The 16,979-nt window shown below is 39.3% G+C and overlaps 1 protein-coding gene across 11 annotated transcripts in view; it reads right to left on the bottom strand.

Moving 5' to 3' along the window:
• Positions 1-16,979, bottom strand: part of SH3D19 (SH3 domain containing 19) — an 83,481-nt gene that overhangs the window by 16,379 nt on the left and 50,123 nt on the right. For all 11 annotated transcript variants that reach the window (XM_077300103.1, XM_077300104.1, XM_077300109.1 and 8 more), the window contains 7 exons: positions 12,989-13,098; positions 11,005-11,063; positions 5,996-6,254; positions 5,690-5,758; positions 5,462-5,602; positions 4,621-4,693; positions 2,430-2,560 (listed from right to left, as the gene is read on the bottom strand). In XM_077300103.1, coding sequence (XP_077156218.1) covers positions 2,430-2,560; positions 4,621-4,693; positions 5,462-5,602; positions 5,690-5,758; positions 5,996-6,254; positions 11,005-11,063; positions 12,989-13,098 — 842 coding nt within the window. The remainder of the gene's footprint in view (positions 1-2,429; positions 2,561-4,620; positions 4,694-5,461; positions 5,603-5,689; positions 5,759-5,995; positions 6,255-11,004; positions 11,064-12,988; positions 13,099-16,979) is intronic.

The raw sequence follows: 16,979 nt of genomic DNA, 5'->3' as shown, positions 1-16,979 counted from the left end.
CATCCTCTGGTGATGACCATTAGGGAGACAGACCCTAGCCCACTTTTACAGCAGTCTAGAAGCCAGCACCAGCAATCCCCAGCATTCAACGCTTGTAAAGTGGTGATCACTACAGTGCTCCTAACCCCATTCTCTCCCTGCTCCCACCACTGCTCCCATAACTGCTGGTGAAGGGGAGGAGCCAAATCTAGCCTACTTTTAATGCAGGCATTGTCCAATAGTACTTATATAACACTGCTGCCAATTCAGTGTAAGAAACAGCTGCTAAGTATAAAGCAGCTACCTTCCAAAGAGTGCATGGTAAACTTGTATAATCATAGTAGGTCTTTTACACAGATATAAAATAATGCTGAATTGGAAGAAAAACAACTGATTTTACATTCATATATATTGGATAAATGAAGACACGAATAATAGCTCAAATGTCAGTATTGAGGGTTTGTGTGGACTGGTAGATAAGCAGTCCCTTCCAACCCTACGGAAATGTATTCCTAGAGTCACAAGGCCCACATGGATGAACGGCCTGCAGGTCAGGGGACTTTGCTGAAAGGGGGGTAGGGAAATGTTTTCCCTCCTTCCTCTTCAATCATTTGAGTTGTGTGTGCAGAAGAGGGTATTTTGCAAGACCCCTGTTGGATCATACCAATAGTCCATCTAGTCCAGCATCCTGGGTCACACAGTGGCAATCAGTTCCTCTGGACGGCGAACGGCACAGAGGCTGAGGCCTTCCCTGATCCTGCCTCCTGGTTCTGGGATTCAGAGGCTTAGTGCCTCTGAATGTGGAAGTTTCCTTCAGTCACAATGACTAGTAGCTACTGATAGACTTGTTCTCCATGAATCTATCTAATCCCCCCTTTTTAAAGCTGTTTATTCTTATGGCAGCAAATTTCACATTTTAATTTTTCTGCATAAAATAGTATTCCCTTTTGTCTGTCCTGAACCTACTGCTCAGCTTCATTTGATACCCTCAAGTTCTAGTGTACTGGGAAAGGGAGTGATTTCTTCTCCCGAGAAAAGTCTCCCATCATGTGACTGATAGTCCACGAAGGTCATACAATCCTGGGAATCATCCTTCCGAGAATCAGAAGCAACTGCAAATACTGTAACGATCTCTTCTCCTGGCACTGATGGATCACTGGATCCAACCCTGTATTTTTAAGGTCAATATTCTGGATTTCTGTTTTCCAACCAGATGAATATTTTATGTTATATATATAATAACAGACATCTTAGGGGTTTTTTTAGAAAAGAATATAGTGGGAAACAGGTGTCAAATCCCCCTTTCAAACAGGGAATACATCAGAATTAAAATATTCTCAGCCTATATGAGCAAAAGATTCGTATACACAATGCACAGCTCTTCCTAGGTTTATATAGGTCCATATGGCTAGCAAATCCCAGTGTTCTCAGATTGAATGCTCTGACACCTAAAGCTCTTTGGAGCATCTTGTCTAGAACCTTTTATGTTCACTTTGAAAACAGAATGTGTGACTTGGATATTTATAAGACTGAAAAGGATACCATTTGCGAACTACTTTAGGTAGGCAAGACTAATGTAACATACTTGTCAGAACAGGGCAAGAATGAAGATAATGATGCATCTATTCAGGAGACTCTTATCCTGATATACTGTATTAATCTAGGAAGAATTGCAGCACACTGCAAGAATTGGTAAAGCTCTTTTCCTGACATATTATTTTAATTCAGGAAGATAGTAATCTACCCAGCCAATTGGGTAGATTCTTCCATGGATACATGAATGTCATGATATTTTAAGGCAGAATGTGCAGCATGCTGCAAGAATTAGTAAAGTGCTTGATATATAGTATTAATTCAGTCTTAGCTTGAAGTCTCATGTGAGTAGCCATTTTCATTTTCCCCTAGTTAACTGTTAACGGAATACATATACACAATAAGATCCCCTTAAAATCTTGTCATTTCTCATGGAATTCCCTCTGGCATTTAGTGCTTGTACGTATTTTGGAATCCAGGTTTCCATGGTGAACGTATTAGTAAATTAGTATTCACTTCTGAGGAAACATAATGACCCACTCTTATTCTCTTACGTGTATCAGGGAAGACAACAGTTATCCCTGGGAAAAAATCTTAAGGGGAAAAAAAAACCCCACTAAGGTGAGAAACAGTACATTCTCCAGAATGATTTATGAGCACTCTTGAATTAAGTAAAAGATAGGTTCTCACTTAACTTGAAATTATCATGAAAATGATGCCCATAAACAGCCTGGCAGAGTTGCAAGATTAAGCAGGATTACAGCACCTCACAAGCAAGTTGAGATCTTCTTTATGCACTCAAACAAGATTTATGTACATGCCATGCTCAATAAAATGCACAAGGGAGAAATTAAATTAGAACTGGGATGTGAACACAGAAGGAATGTGCTATATTTCACTAAAAGTGGCCCACTTACAATAACTTTGACAAAGCTGGCAGGAAAGATCCCTGTGCGATTTTTGCAATTTCCTCTGTACCACTCATCATCTATTTTCTTCAGAAGATAAACGGTCTCTCCAGAATTTAGGCCCATATCATCAGGGTGTTCTGTAAGGGGGGGAGAATTTTATGTTTTTTATTGCCAATTCTTACGGAGCAGGTGTTGCTAAGTAAAATCTCTTTTACAAATCTCATCTAATATGCAAAAACAAACATTCACTTGCAAAAAACAACAACAATAATCCACAAAGGTTCTTGTGTGGTTTGGGAAGACAGCATGTTGGGACTTGGAGACACCGTTCTTATTTTACAGTCACTGGAATATTCGCATTCCTTCCAATAGCAACAGGGAAAGTATGTTTTTGCTGTCTTCTTTAGAGATATATAACTGCCTGCTGAATATCAAGGACCTTCCAACAGCCTTGGAGATATCTAGCTAGCTACAAGGAATTTAAAGCAGTGTATAGCTTCTAACAGTCATCTTGTCTGACAGGCACAGTGCAGTTTCCATTTTTAAGGTGGTGAAGACCTCCACCACTAGCTTATTTAAACTTGGAACTCTCTAGGCCAGGCTTCTCAAACACGCTTTTGTGAAACCCTTTGGTTTCTTTATGGCCCTGGAAGGGATTCCTGAATGGGTGGGAGTATGTTTTAAATGTGTTAAAAGTTTATCTGGTTATATGACCAGATATGGTCATGTTGATCTGCTCACCCCCCCCTCCCCAACAATGACCAATGATTGGCCTGGAGGAGGTGGGAATGGGAGCTGTACACAGCTATGCTTCCCAAATATATTATGCAAGTTCATGCCACTTCTGGAGTTTCTCAAAGCCTGAAACTGTTTCAGGGGTTTCTCAATGGTGAAAAAGTTGGGAAAGACAGCTCATGGCTGAGCAGATATTGCAATGCTGAATCTATAAGTGAACTTGGGGTGTGAGTTCAGCAAATCCAAACCCAAAAATATCAATTGAGCTGGATTTTTTGGCTATTAGAAATGGGACCACCAGATAGCCACAGCTGAAGTGCATTTAAAGGTCCTGCAGTCCCTTAAATGCCTATGGAGTGAACTCTCATCTTGGAGAAACCTTTTAAAGGAACTGCAACCACTTTTAATGCCTTTAGCATTTACTCATGCCACAGCAGTGGCTTGCAAAAGGTATTTAAATTTTAAAGGGACTTTGGGGCTATAATGGAGCTAAAAATTTGCAATTTCCAAATATTTACTGAATTGGAATTCCATACGGGTTTGGGAATATTGGGAAATACTGATAATTTTCAGGTTCAATATACTCAAACCTAAGAAATAATGTGTTTGGTGTTTTTTTACGCACACACACACCCAAGTGAACCACTTCTGTGAAAATCTCATGAAGAAGACTCTGCTCTCAAATGTTGTGTATTCCTTTAGCTGCTTTATTTCTTTCCATCCCTAGTTACAAAGTGCCATTTTAATCTATCCTTCCTCCAAAGAGCTTGTGGCAATATTTCTAGTTCTTCCTTCCCCCCCTTTTTATTCTCAAAACAAGCCTGTGACCTAGGCTGTGCTGAGATGTAGGCGATGCACCCAGGATCACCTGAGAAGTTTCATGATGAAGTGGGGCTTGAATTCAGATCTCTTGATCATACTATGATAACCTTAATTATCTCTCACAGGTATCTCTCTCTGTGTATAATAAATATATACTGGATGCTGAAATTCCAAAGTTCCTTAAAGGTGGGCTGAAAAAGTATGAACAAACCATGTGGAAAATACAAAAAAAAACTTACAAACAGAAAATCTTGATGAAACTCAAAGAAAAAACAGCTGCATACTGGCATCCAAATACCGGGGAAACCTCTATATGAAGACCCATTCTTTTTAAGCCTCTGAACTATATTTATGCAGCAATAATCTTAGCCATGTTTATCCTGATTGTTCATACTATGATAGTAAAAAGTAAACAAGAGAATGCTCTGATCAACTATACTACCATGTCCAGCAACTTGCAGCCTAGCAAAGCAATCTTATACAATTATACCCTACTAAATCCATTGACTCTGAAGACTCATTACACCTGGCATGCAATTTAACCAGGTGATACAGATTACAATAGTTTGTTCCCCAAAGGAAGGGGGAGAAATCCAAATTTTGTTTCCTATTTAGGTAATAATTGCTTATCTATACTCACCTGCTTGAAAATCATGCAGCACTACTGCATGAGGAATACTTATGTCAGAGGCCTTCTGGATATTGTCTGAATCCTTAAAAACAAAACATATTTTCAAGTTATCATGCCTGATGTTCTCATATTATGCTGGGAAGGCTACTTTTCTCTTTGGAGCAACCATGACAGATTTAAACACATCCTTCACTGATTTATTATTCTAAATGCCAATTTCAAGGAATCTCCCTGACATGAAATGTAGACCTGATTCTCTTCTCAGTTAATCCTGATTCAATACAACTGGATGTCATCAGAAATCAATGGTCTTAAACCAAAATAAGCAGTCTTAAACCAGCCTAGTATGTACATCAGAAGGAAAAATATTAACTCTTTGGAAACTGCTGCAGCTACTTTGTTATTGTAAATGAGACATGTCAGGTTTTTCACATTTGGGACACTTTCTAATTCTTAGAGACATTGACCCACTAATGCTATGAGCGATTTTGTTTCCTATGGAGACTTAACACAAAATAGTGGCTATATACATTTTTTAATTAAACGTAAGTCCTATTAATACATCTCTGCAAACACAATCATAAAATTGCTCCAAAATTATGAAACGCTTAATAGTTCCATACTTATTTGTATTTATTTATTTATTATTTGAGTTATCATTTATGTAAGCAAAACATCGACTTTCCATGCAATGTCAAACTATGTTTTGTCCTAATGAAAGTGATTTTAAAAGGAAACATTGACTGTACTATGGGAATTAGTATTAAGATACATGGAACATGTCACTCTATTGTAGCTACTTTTGGTCCAAGTTTGTAATGTAATTCTTGATATATATATTAATACATACCTTCTCTTTGCTTCTTGAACTCTCTTCTGATGGTGTTATTATCTGTACCTGGGATATCCTCACTTTGCCAGTTTCTTCTCCCCTTTGGCATTCAATGTAATTGCTGTCAATATGGTCCACCAGCACAAGGACATCACCACGCTTCAAAATAAAAAATCATTGTAAAGCAGATGATTTGACATCTATGTGTATATCTAGAAGCACACAGAAGAAACAAAACGACTTTACCTTGCAGGAAAGGCCTCCAGTGGTTTGGGGAGAAATATCATCCTTGGCAATTACATGGGGTACAGGAAGCTTAAGATAAAGTATTCATATTTTAGTCAAACAAATCATGTCTACCGAACATAAACAAAATCTACCATATAACTTAATTAGAACATCAGAACTGAACATTTATACATTAGAAGTTAGCGCTTACAAAGTCAGATAATCTATACAGTGCTGTGCTATCTACTGTAGAGGGTTTCAACCCCTCTCCTTGTGAAACACATTTTTATTCTATAGCTATAGTATGCTGTTGTTGTTCCTCACCATATATTTATCATAGAGAGGATGACCTGGTTTAGGCCGAGGTGGTAATGCTTGATCTTGATTTTTATTGATCTGACTCTTTGCTCTCTTAACTCCAAATCCAAACATGCTGTGCTTTTTGTGGAGGGTTGTGTCGGATGACGAACGACAAAAATTGTCAGTTTTTGATGATATCTTAGTGCACTTTGGTGGTGGTGGCCTTCCTGGGGCGCCTTTAGGGGGAGGAGGTCGAGCTGGTACGTTTTTTACCTCAGCAGGCCTAGAATTTAATCAAGTGATAAGAAAATACATTCATTTATTTATTTTTTATTTATTTATTTACTTACTTACTTATTTGATTTATATACCACCCTTCCATATGGCTCAGGGCAGTTTACATACAACATTGGGGATACGTGGAACAAATTAGTACATAACATAAACAATACAACAACAACCCAATAATGCAATTTTAGTGATAAACAGGAACGGTGATAAACAGGAACGGAACCCAGCCAAGGCCCCCGAGAGGACAGACTAGCTCAGGCCATGGAGGGATATCTGAGGGGGGACCTGTTGACAGTCTCAGGCAAATGCCTGGTGGAGGAGCTCAAAGCTTGGGTTCTGGAAATGTCTTAAAAAACTCAAGAGCTTCAGGTACTTGGGGAATATGGGGATAAATATGATCTTATTCAGCAGCATTTCTAAAATAGAGAAACTGATGATCAGTTTCAATTACAGTCTACTACAGAAAGATCTCAAGTCAGCAAGCCATCATTAAACAGGTTTGTCTGAGGTTATTTATGGTTAAAGATGTGCAGTGGCTAACCTGTCTGAGATGAAAGGTTTGCTGAGCCAGCAGGGCATAATATTAGGGGATTACAGACAGAACAAAATATTTACACAATATTAACAATTGTGTTTCTACTTACTTTAGTACAGAAATGCTAACAACAAATAGGTGTTTTCCCTGCAAATTTCACATAATTAGAATCACAGAATTTAAAAGTTATAAGAGGTGTACAGAACATCCAGCCCAACCTCCTGCACAATGCAGGGTAGTCTAAAATATCCCAAACAATAGTCATCCAGCCTTTTCTTTGCCATTGGGTTACTAAAACAATCAGTATAATTACATACTGATGTAATTTAACAGGACCACAGTTAAAACAGAAGTAAGTCACAGTAAGTAGTTATTAATGCTTCAGTTATTCAAACAATAAACTGAACAGGTGGTTCAGGTACCTCAGCAGAAACACCTTTGGCTATCCCTAGCTGAACAAAAGAAGCTTCCTGCTTTTGTACTGTATTATATCTGAAACCGAGGACTTATTTTCCTCTATATTCTATGCACTTTGAACACTCAAAGTAATATCTAAATTCATCATCATAATCAATTTATTTATACAGTCATAGACCAGAATACAGAAATATGAGAAATAAAAACATCTAGAGAGAGTCCAACTATCATAACATATGTGGAACACATACCTGCTCTGGGACGCTTTGGTCCTGACTCTCTCCTTCTCCATCACAGACACACACACACACAAACTCCTTCCCCCCCCACTCCCTGCTTGCCTCTCCTTCCTGGTCCCTGTCCCTCCATCTCAGACACAGACACATATACAAACATACTCTTCCCCCCCTCCCATTGCCTCTCCCACCTACTTCCTGGTCCCTCCCCTCTTCCTTTCTCACAGACACAGGTAGAAACACAGAGACTCATTCCCCCCTCCCCCCTTGCCTTTCCCACCTACCTCTCCTTCCTGGTCCCACCTGTCTCCCTCTCTTACAGACACACACACAAACACAGAGACTACTTCCCCCCTCCCACCTACTTCTTCTTCCTGGTCCCTCCCTCTCCCTCACTCACACACACAGTTCCCCCATCCCTTCCCCTTCCTTACCTGTGGCAGCAGGAGTTCTGTGGCCCTCTGCCAGCTGGTCCTCAGAGCTCTGCTGCTGCCAGCTATATTTCTCCTCTTCCCAGTCCAGTCCCCCTGGGAAGATGGGCGATGCTGCAATAGAGCTCCAAGGCTCAGAGCTGGGTCTCAGTGCTCTGCTGCTGCCGGCTGCATCTCTCCTCTTCCCAGCCTGGTTCCACTCTCTGAAGGATGGGGCCAGCCTGGGAAGACAGGCACTGCCGTGGGAGAGCTACAAGGCCCAGCTCTGAGCCTCAGAGCTCTGCTGCCACTGCCATTTACTAACGCACTCCCTAAGGCTCCCTTGTGTTGAATATATCCTTGTGAGAAGACCAAGGAAAGTATAGTGCACAGCTCTATTCCCTGGCCTAATCCAGCTCCCTAAGGCAAGTTCATAAATAAATAAAAATGACGAGTTCATTATCATTTCCATTTTAGGCAGTGCAGCAGTAGATGTGTTCCACATCAAAAACAAAGCTTGTGATGCTTTAGGACTAAGTGTATTAGTTACAATATCTAAAAGTGTTGTTTTAAATGGAGTCAATCCTACGGCGAGTCTTACCAACAGGCAATGTGAAGCAGTCAACTCTGAGTAACTTCAAGTACTAAAGGTGTATAGACCCGGGAGGGGGGGCAGTGGATTTTTTGCTATCTATATGCACTTTTTTTTTAGCAACTGCTCAAAACTTGCTAAGTCCAGAAACTGTCTTTTTCCCAGGACTTTCTGTATAAACTGAGTGTTTACCTTCCTAACACTGGTTATGTCATGGGCTGGATAGAAGAGGTGCATGAGCTACTGGAAGTGGGTGAGGGTGGGATAGATTGAAAGCCACCGAGGGTTTTAAAGAAGAATCTTATGTATTTTATTGTGGGGCTTTTAAGCATTGTAACCTGCCTCAAGCCAGTGATAGCTAGATATGTTGTTGGTGAGAGAAAGTTAGGGCATATTCTGTTTATTTTAATGGTTCCTTATCCTTGTGTTGAATATATCCTTGTGAAAAGACCACGGAAAGTATAGTGCACAGCTCTATTCCCTGGCCTAATCCAACTTCCTCTTCCTCTCCAGTTGCTAGCCTAATCCAGCTTCCTCTTCCAATCTAGTTGCAATGATATTCTTTGTCCCAGTAATTCTCCCACTTGCCTGTTCATTTCATAGAGTGATTAATTTGACTCAAAGTCCCAGCTCATACTGAATGGGAAAGTCCACAAGCTTTCCACACCATTTGTTACAGAATGACAATGCAGTTTATATTACAACCTGATCACTCACTGATTGCACACCAATCCCTTACTCAACTGGTTTTCACAGAAATCTTGCACTGTCCTCCTTTCCATCAGCTTCTTTTATTATAATTATAACCTCCCTAATATATTTGCATTTCATTTGTTACACTGCATACAGTTTTATTATATGCCTTGCTAAAAACCTATTTATACTACATTTTGTATAAAGTATTTTTCTCTACCTAATATCCACCCATAACAAACACACACGCAGACACCAGCCACCATATGAAGCCTCTCAACTGAATACAAGGTTCTGGAAAGGCAATCTTCCATCATGGCAAATTACCAATTAAATATTTGCTTTAGTGGTATTATACACCTTTAAAAGACAAAATGGGAAAGCATTTGAATGGGGAAAAGGAGAGGATATATTTTATACTTACTAGACCCTTATACTAAACATAAAAGCAACAAGCCAATCATGTAATACTAAACACAGAAATTTTTTAAAAGCCAAGCTTAAGTAAACACAAATGATGAATCATTTCCTTTGAGATGAGCTGAATCTTGCAGCAACAATGCTCTGGAGCTTACTCCTATTATCATCACTTCTTAACCACAGAAAATTGAAAGAGAGCTTTGTCTTTCTAATATGCTAGATCAGACTGATCCACAATTTGAGCAAGCTGTGTAAGAAAATCAGCACTAGAGTTCCAGTATACTGTAAAACTGCTGTCTATAAGGTCTAAAACTGTCCTTAGACAGAGCAGAACTTCATGAAAATTTCTGTAAGTCCCATGTTCCACATTACCCTTGTACAACAGTGTTTTGCATGGAAAGCTCTTTGGAAGAAACAACATCCTGAAAAGGAGGACTGTACTGTGAATCTGAAACCACCAGTGAAGGGCTCTCCAATGTGGCACCCATGGGCAGCATGACACTTGCTGACACCTTTCTAGGCACGCAAGAGTTTCTTGCCAGTGGGCAGGGCTAGATGGTGCTTTGCCCAACTTGACTTCTAGTTGGCTCTGCTGTTTTAAAAACAATACTTCAGCAACAACTACCACCTCAGCACAAAGATCTTTACTAAGTGACTGAAGGTACGTTTTGTATAAACAAGAAATTTTAAAATCATATGACCTCACTCCCTGATACTCGGTGGCTGGCTTCACGTCCTGCAGCATCCATTTTGTGGCTATACCTACCACCCAGAATTAGAATTCCAAAGGTACCCCACAGCTTTAAAAAGACTGGGGAACCTTGCATCAGAATAACACTGGAAACAGCTTCATGCATACCATTTTTCATTGAAATTTATTGTTGAATTTACTACTCTATGATTCACATTCTGACCAATGCATTAAATTATTGTCAGAAGGTAACGCTATTTTCTGCCTTTTGCTTGAAGGTGACAATGTATAACTTCTTTTGTCAGAAGGACAAAAGAAGCTATACATTGCCACTTTCAGGCAAAAGGCAGAAAACAGCAGAAATAGCTGGAGAGCATGTCCTCTAAGACAGTATCATCCATAGTCTTTACGCAATTCAGGGAAACGGGGAAAAATCACATCTGGGATATGTGGCACAAAGCGCAACACAGCAGCAGTGATTTATGCCTTATTAAAGTATGGATGACAACAGTACATAGTACTTGATTATTAACATTAATGTGGGGTGAACATGCACATGATTGATCAGGGACCATGATAACTGAGCCTACAAAGAATTTCTTTTTATTTAATTTAAAATATTCAGCCCATTTCTCCATATCTGATTAAGGCAGTCATAAATTATGTGGGGGTGGTTCAATGAATAACTTTTTTTAAAGTTTCACCAGCTCAGTAATGATGTTTTTGATCCTCACAACATTTTACTCACCTTGGGGGCATTGTTGGTTCATTCTTAGATAACTGCGTCAAACCAGAACACTCAGATTCCTACGAACGCATAAAATGTTGTATTATCACATGAAAAACACATTTTAAAATTACAAATATTCTTCAAAGGACAATTTGAGTCAAGAGGATACAGAAATTTCCATTCTCAGTAAATATAGTTATTTTACCACATCAAAGAATTATACATAGAACATATTACCTACAAAGTTATCCATGCACTGACCACAATGAGTAATTACAGGTTACTAACTTTGGATGCTTCAAGAAGTACAAGATACGACAGTGAAATCATTAGTCAGTATCAACTAACTTGAAATATATATTATTAGTTCCTATAAGTAATCACTGACTGCCAATTCCAGGTACAATTCAGGGTGCCTGTTGTTAGGGTTTCTACATGATCTGGAACTAATGTAACTAAAGTACTACCTGAAGGTGGGTGGTAGCAAGGGACATGGAGTATATTGTAGCACCTTAAGAACTCCCTTTCCCAAAAGTATACATTGTGGGGTGCTTGATGAGTTTTCCATGACAGTGTCCTGTCCTTGGTCCATTATAGAATAAATGTTTAAATTCTCTCATTTACCCTTACAAAAAAGCACAGGAGGCAGGTTACTATTATTTTAACAGATAGGGAACCAAGGCAGTGAATTGCCACACGACAATGACCCGGGTCTTGAACTCTCTCACAGATTTACAACAAAAAACTTGGCATAGCATAGAATGAGATTTACAAATAGATAATTACATATGTTTTGTTTTTTTCTGAGAAGAACAAACTGCCACAGGTTGGACACATCCAGTGTCTTCCAGCCTTTTGGGTCTGCACGGGAAAAACTAAGAAACTACCTCCCAAGTGTTTTTCTATATAAATATTTAATATAAATATTAAATAAAAGTTCATGTTCCCAAAATAACTGCTACACATTTATTTGAAGTGCGATCTACCAGTGTGGCTGCACAGTTTTCACTCATTCTCGCAGTCCAGGGAAACAAACGGAACCTGCAAAGCAGCACTGCTTGGTAAGCAACTCTCAGAATCTTTTCAAAAGCCACCATTTTGCTCCTGGGGTACTAGCACTTGGAATGAGTTGGGACAAACATTTCAGAATAAGCCTATTAGCTGCAGTTTAGAGAAAAGAAAATTTGAAGAAAATTGTCAAACACTTTCCTGTAGTCAAAATGACTAGTGTTCCCATCCCTCTAGACCAGGGGTAGTCAAACTGTGGCCCTCCAGATGCCCATGGACTACAATTCCCAGGAGCCCCTGCCAGCGAATGCTGGCAGGGGCTCCTTGGAATTGTAATCCTTGGACATCTGGAGGGCCGCAGTTTGACTACCCCTGCTCTAGACAAATAAGAATGGAAAATTCATTTAATTCATGCCAGAAAATGAACTTTGTAGAGCTTTGAAAATTAATGTAAACAACTGTAACTGCTAAAAAAAAACCCCCACAGAAACAGCAAATGATAAAACTTATTAATGTGTTTTCTGGCACAGAGAACTATTTTGTTCCGTTGCTCTCAAACTGATTGCTAACGCATTCAATTTCTTCCCCCCAAATTAGAAGTAGAGGCATACATCACGCTTACAACCAGAAATATTTACTTTTAGACTCTTTAGGAAATCAGGGGACAGCCTTCACAAACAGCAGCGCCTCCATGGCTGAATTAGCTAGCTACTCGCAATAAGAGAGACGGCAGAATTACATTTTCCCAACAGACTTGTTTTATAAAGATAAGAGACCACAGAAGTTCTGTAAAACATGAAGAGATACAACCAGGCACCCTGACTAGAGAAGGCAGTTTTGGACTCCAAAAGCCTTTAATTTTTTCTGCTGTCACATTAGCATAACAAGACTGCTCAAGAGAATAAATCAAAATAGTTTAGAGCCGTGATTTAAAAATATACATTTAAATATTACACCATACACATTTTATTTAATCTTTAAATAAATGTACCACCTTTTTTGGTGTTTTGATATTATTGGGCTTTCCAGATGATACACTGAATGTGTTCCCAATAGGCTTCTCAACAGGAAGTGGTGGAGGACTTTCTGGAACTTCATTGCAAGCTGGGGGGAAAATTGTAAAGACTGCAATTTATGGCAGAAGTAGTAAAGAATCAAAATACAGTATTGTACATATTATAGATATCAATAGATATTATTGTAAATAAAACTGCATTGCATCTTGGCAAGCACAGATCTTTTATGTTGACCAGGCTCCTCTATAATGAGGAACAACAACAAATGCAGAATATTATTATTATTATTATTATTATTATTATTATTATTATTATTATTATTATTAATAATAATAATAATAATAATAAATGCAGAAGAACACTGAAATAAAGCCAAGAAGACAAGCATATAGCTTTGGACCACTTTACTAAGGTTACACTGGAAAGGATAAAGTATGTAGCTCATTCCCACACATGTTGAAGTGGGCCAGAATTCTTATGTTAGTGCTAGTCTAAATCCTATTTCTGGATTTACAATACTGGTCAGCTTTATTTAAAATTAGCTTTTGCAAACAAGTTGCATATTTCCTTGAGTTGCCCTGAATATTAACGATTGCAGTGTTTTTTATAAGGCATTCTAAAATTCCCAAATAATGGAGGCCCATTATAAAGGAGCATATTTGCATGTCCCTAAGGAGCTACTTACTACATGGAATGTCAATATGAAAAAAGGCATCTTAAAATCTCTCTTCACTGAAGATCTAAGTAGAGAACGCTTAGGAACAATACACAACAGAACAAAGATTTTATGAACAAATCTTTGCTGCACATATAAGTTCATGTGCAAAGGATTATAAAAGCTTAAAATTGCATAACGTGTTTTCTCTTAGTATGTATTTGTGGTTTTAAAAAGAACGTCTGAGATTCAGTTAAGCACAGTGTTTAGCTCTTGACACAGTTATAGTGGTTTGACTTCTTTTAGAAAATCAGTACTGCAGACTTCTAGAAATAACATTTTTTTCTCTTTTAAACTTGAAAAAGGAGGGAAACCACTCAATACATTCAGAGAAACAGATATGAGCCTGTAGCTAATTTACATAATCTAATTGAACATTATGTAAATTTTTGTGCATAAATGAGACGACACACATGTCCCATCCTTTCAGTTAAGTCATGTATCCAGCTGGCATGATCAACATTCTGATAATGACAGTCCCAGAAGTTGAAAGCCATGATACATAGTTATGTTAATTTGTATGAATTATACCACTGTTTTGCAGTCTGAAGCCTGGGAACCCCTGGGTGCTCCAGAGGGTCCACAGGTTCTTTATAAGGACAGAAGGTAAACTCTCCTTTTTGTTTTTTTGTAACAACCTTCAGTCTAATCACGCAAAGAAAAGGGAGGGGAGCTCACTCTAGTCATCTATTTAAAAAAAATTAAACAAGGTTGCTAAAAGATATGCCAATGACCTGGTGATATATGGGTCTTTATCTCAAAAAAGAACAGAGGCTCTGATTAATATTTGTGAGCTCATTCTTCTCAAGTATCAGGGTAATCCATCTCTGTCTCTCCTCACTGAATTTAGAGCATCCAGTAAACTATCATCCAGCAAATGTGAAAACAGAGCCTTACTCAGTTTTCTAGAAGGGGGAAAAGGACATCAAGGGGAGAGGGCAGAACTTGCTTTTCCCTCAAGTTCACTGTTCAGCTGCCAGGAAGATGGGAAGGTGGAAAAGGAGCTCAATGACTTTTTTGCTTCTGTGTTCACTGTGGAAAGTATAGGCCATGTACCCATGCCACAACCCCTGTTTTCAGGAAGGAAATCTGAAGAACTGAGCCAAATTGAAGTGACCAGAGATGAAGTTCTAGACTTGTAGGAGAAATGACTAACTAATCAGCTACAGGTCCAGATGGCATACACCTGAGACTTCTTAAGAAACTCAGAATGAAATAGGTTACATACATGGGTCACTAAATTCAGACACTGTATCATAATATTGGAGACTAGTAAACATGCCAGTTTTTTAAAAAGGGATTCGGAGAGAAACCAGGAAATTACATGTCAGACAGGTTAATGTCTGCCCCAGACAAATAAGTAGAAACTGTAATCAAAGATAATTGTTACAGAGACAAAACCTGCTGAGAGAAAATCAGAATGCCTTCTGCAAAGGGAAGTCCTGCCTCACAGGAAGCAAAGATCAGGAGTCAATGGGCAGTTCCTACAAAGAGGGGGAAATGAGCAGTGGATCCCACAAGGATTGGAATTGGGGCCGGTACTATTTAATTTCCCCCTTCAAGGATCGCTGCCTTGTTGTGGCAAGGGGGCTTGCGTAGTTCAGTGAAGCTATGAGCTATGCCGTGCAGGGCCACCCAAGACGGACAGGTCATAGCTGAGAGCTCTGACAAAAGGTGATCCACTGGAGAAGGAAATGGCAAACCACTCCAGTATCTTTGCCATGAAAACTCTATGGACAGTTCCAATAGGCATAACGATATGACGCTGGAAGATGAGCCCCTCAGGTCGGAAGGTGTCCAATATGCTACTGGGGATGAGCAGACGGCTAGTACGAGTAGCGCCAGAATGAATGAAGCGGCTGGGCCAAAGCCGAAAGGATGCTCAGTTGTGGAAGTAACTGGTGGCGAAAAGACAGTCCGATGCTGTAAAGATTTTTATTCCATAGGAACCTGGAACGTCAGATCCATGAATCAAGGCAAGCTAGACGTGGTTAAACAAGAAATGAGAAGACTGAACATCGACATTTTAGGAATCAGTGAACTAAAATGGACAGGAATGGGTGGATTTAATTCAGATGACCATCAGGTATACTACTGTGGACAAGAATCTCGCAGAAGAAATGGAGTAGCCTTCATAATCAATAAGAGAGTAGGAAAAGCAGTCTTGGGATACAATCCCCAAAATGACAGAATGATCTCAGTTCGAATCCAAGGCAAACCATTCAACATCACAGTGATCCAGGTCTACGCCCCAACCACTGCTGCTGAAGAGGATGAAGTTGATCAGTTCTATGAAGCCCTACAACACCTTCTAGAAGCAACGCCCAAAAATGATGTGCTTATCATCTTGGGGGATTGGAATGCTAAAGTAGGAAGCCAAAAGATAACCGGGATAACAGGCAAGTTTGGCCTTGGAATACAAAATGAAGCAGGGCACAGGCTGGTAGAATTTTGTCAAGAGAATACAATGGTCATAGCAAACACTCTTTTCCAGCAACCCAAGAGACGACTCTACACATGGACATCACCAGACGGTCAACACAGAAATCAGATTGACTATGTGCTCTGCAGCCAAAGATGGAAAAGTTCTATCCAGTCAATAAAAACAAGACCAGGAGCTGATTGTGGTTCAGATCATGAGCTTCTTGTTGCAAAATTTAGGCTTAAATTGAAGAAAGTAGGGAAAAGCACTAGGCCACTCAGGTATGAACTAAATCATATCCCCGACGAATACACAGTGGAGGTGACAAATAGATTTAAGGAATTAGATCTGATAGACAGAGTGCCTGAATAACTATGGATGGAGGTTCGCAACATTGTACAAGAGGTAGCAACTAAAACCATCCCAAAGAAAAAGAAATGCAAGAAATCAAAATGGCTGTCTGAGGAAGCTTTACAAATAGCTAAGGAGAGAAGGGAAGTGAAAGGCAAGGGAGAAAGAGAAAGATACACCCAATTGAATGCAGAATTCCAGAGAAAAGCTAGAAGAGATAAGAATGCCTTCTTAAATGAACAGTGCAAACAAATAGAAGAAAACAATAGAATGGGGAGGACCAGAGATCTTTTCAAGAAAATTGGAGATATGAAGAGAACGTTTCATGCAAAGATGGGTATGATAAGGGACCAAAATGGTAGGGACCTCACAGAAGCAGAAGAGATTAAACAAAGGTGGCAAAATTATACAGAAGAACTATACAAGAGCGAGCTTAACATCCCTGATGACCACAATGGGGTAGTTACTGACCTGGAGCCAG

This window comes from Paroedura picta, chromosome 10 (genome assembly GCF_049243985.1).
Source record: "Paroedura picta isolate Pp20150507F chromosome 10, Ppicta_v3.0, whole genome shotgun sequence".
NCBI classification, from domain to species: domain Eukaryota; kingdom Metazoa; phylum Chordata; class Lepidosauria; order Squamata; family Gekkonidae; genus Paroedura; species Paroedura picta.
Note: the sequence above shows the minus strand (reverse complement) of the source record. Positions and strands in the feature narration are given on the sequence as shown.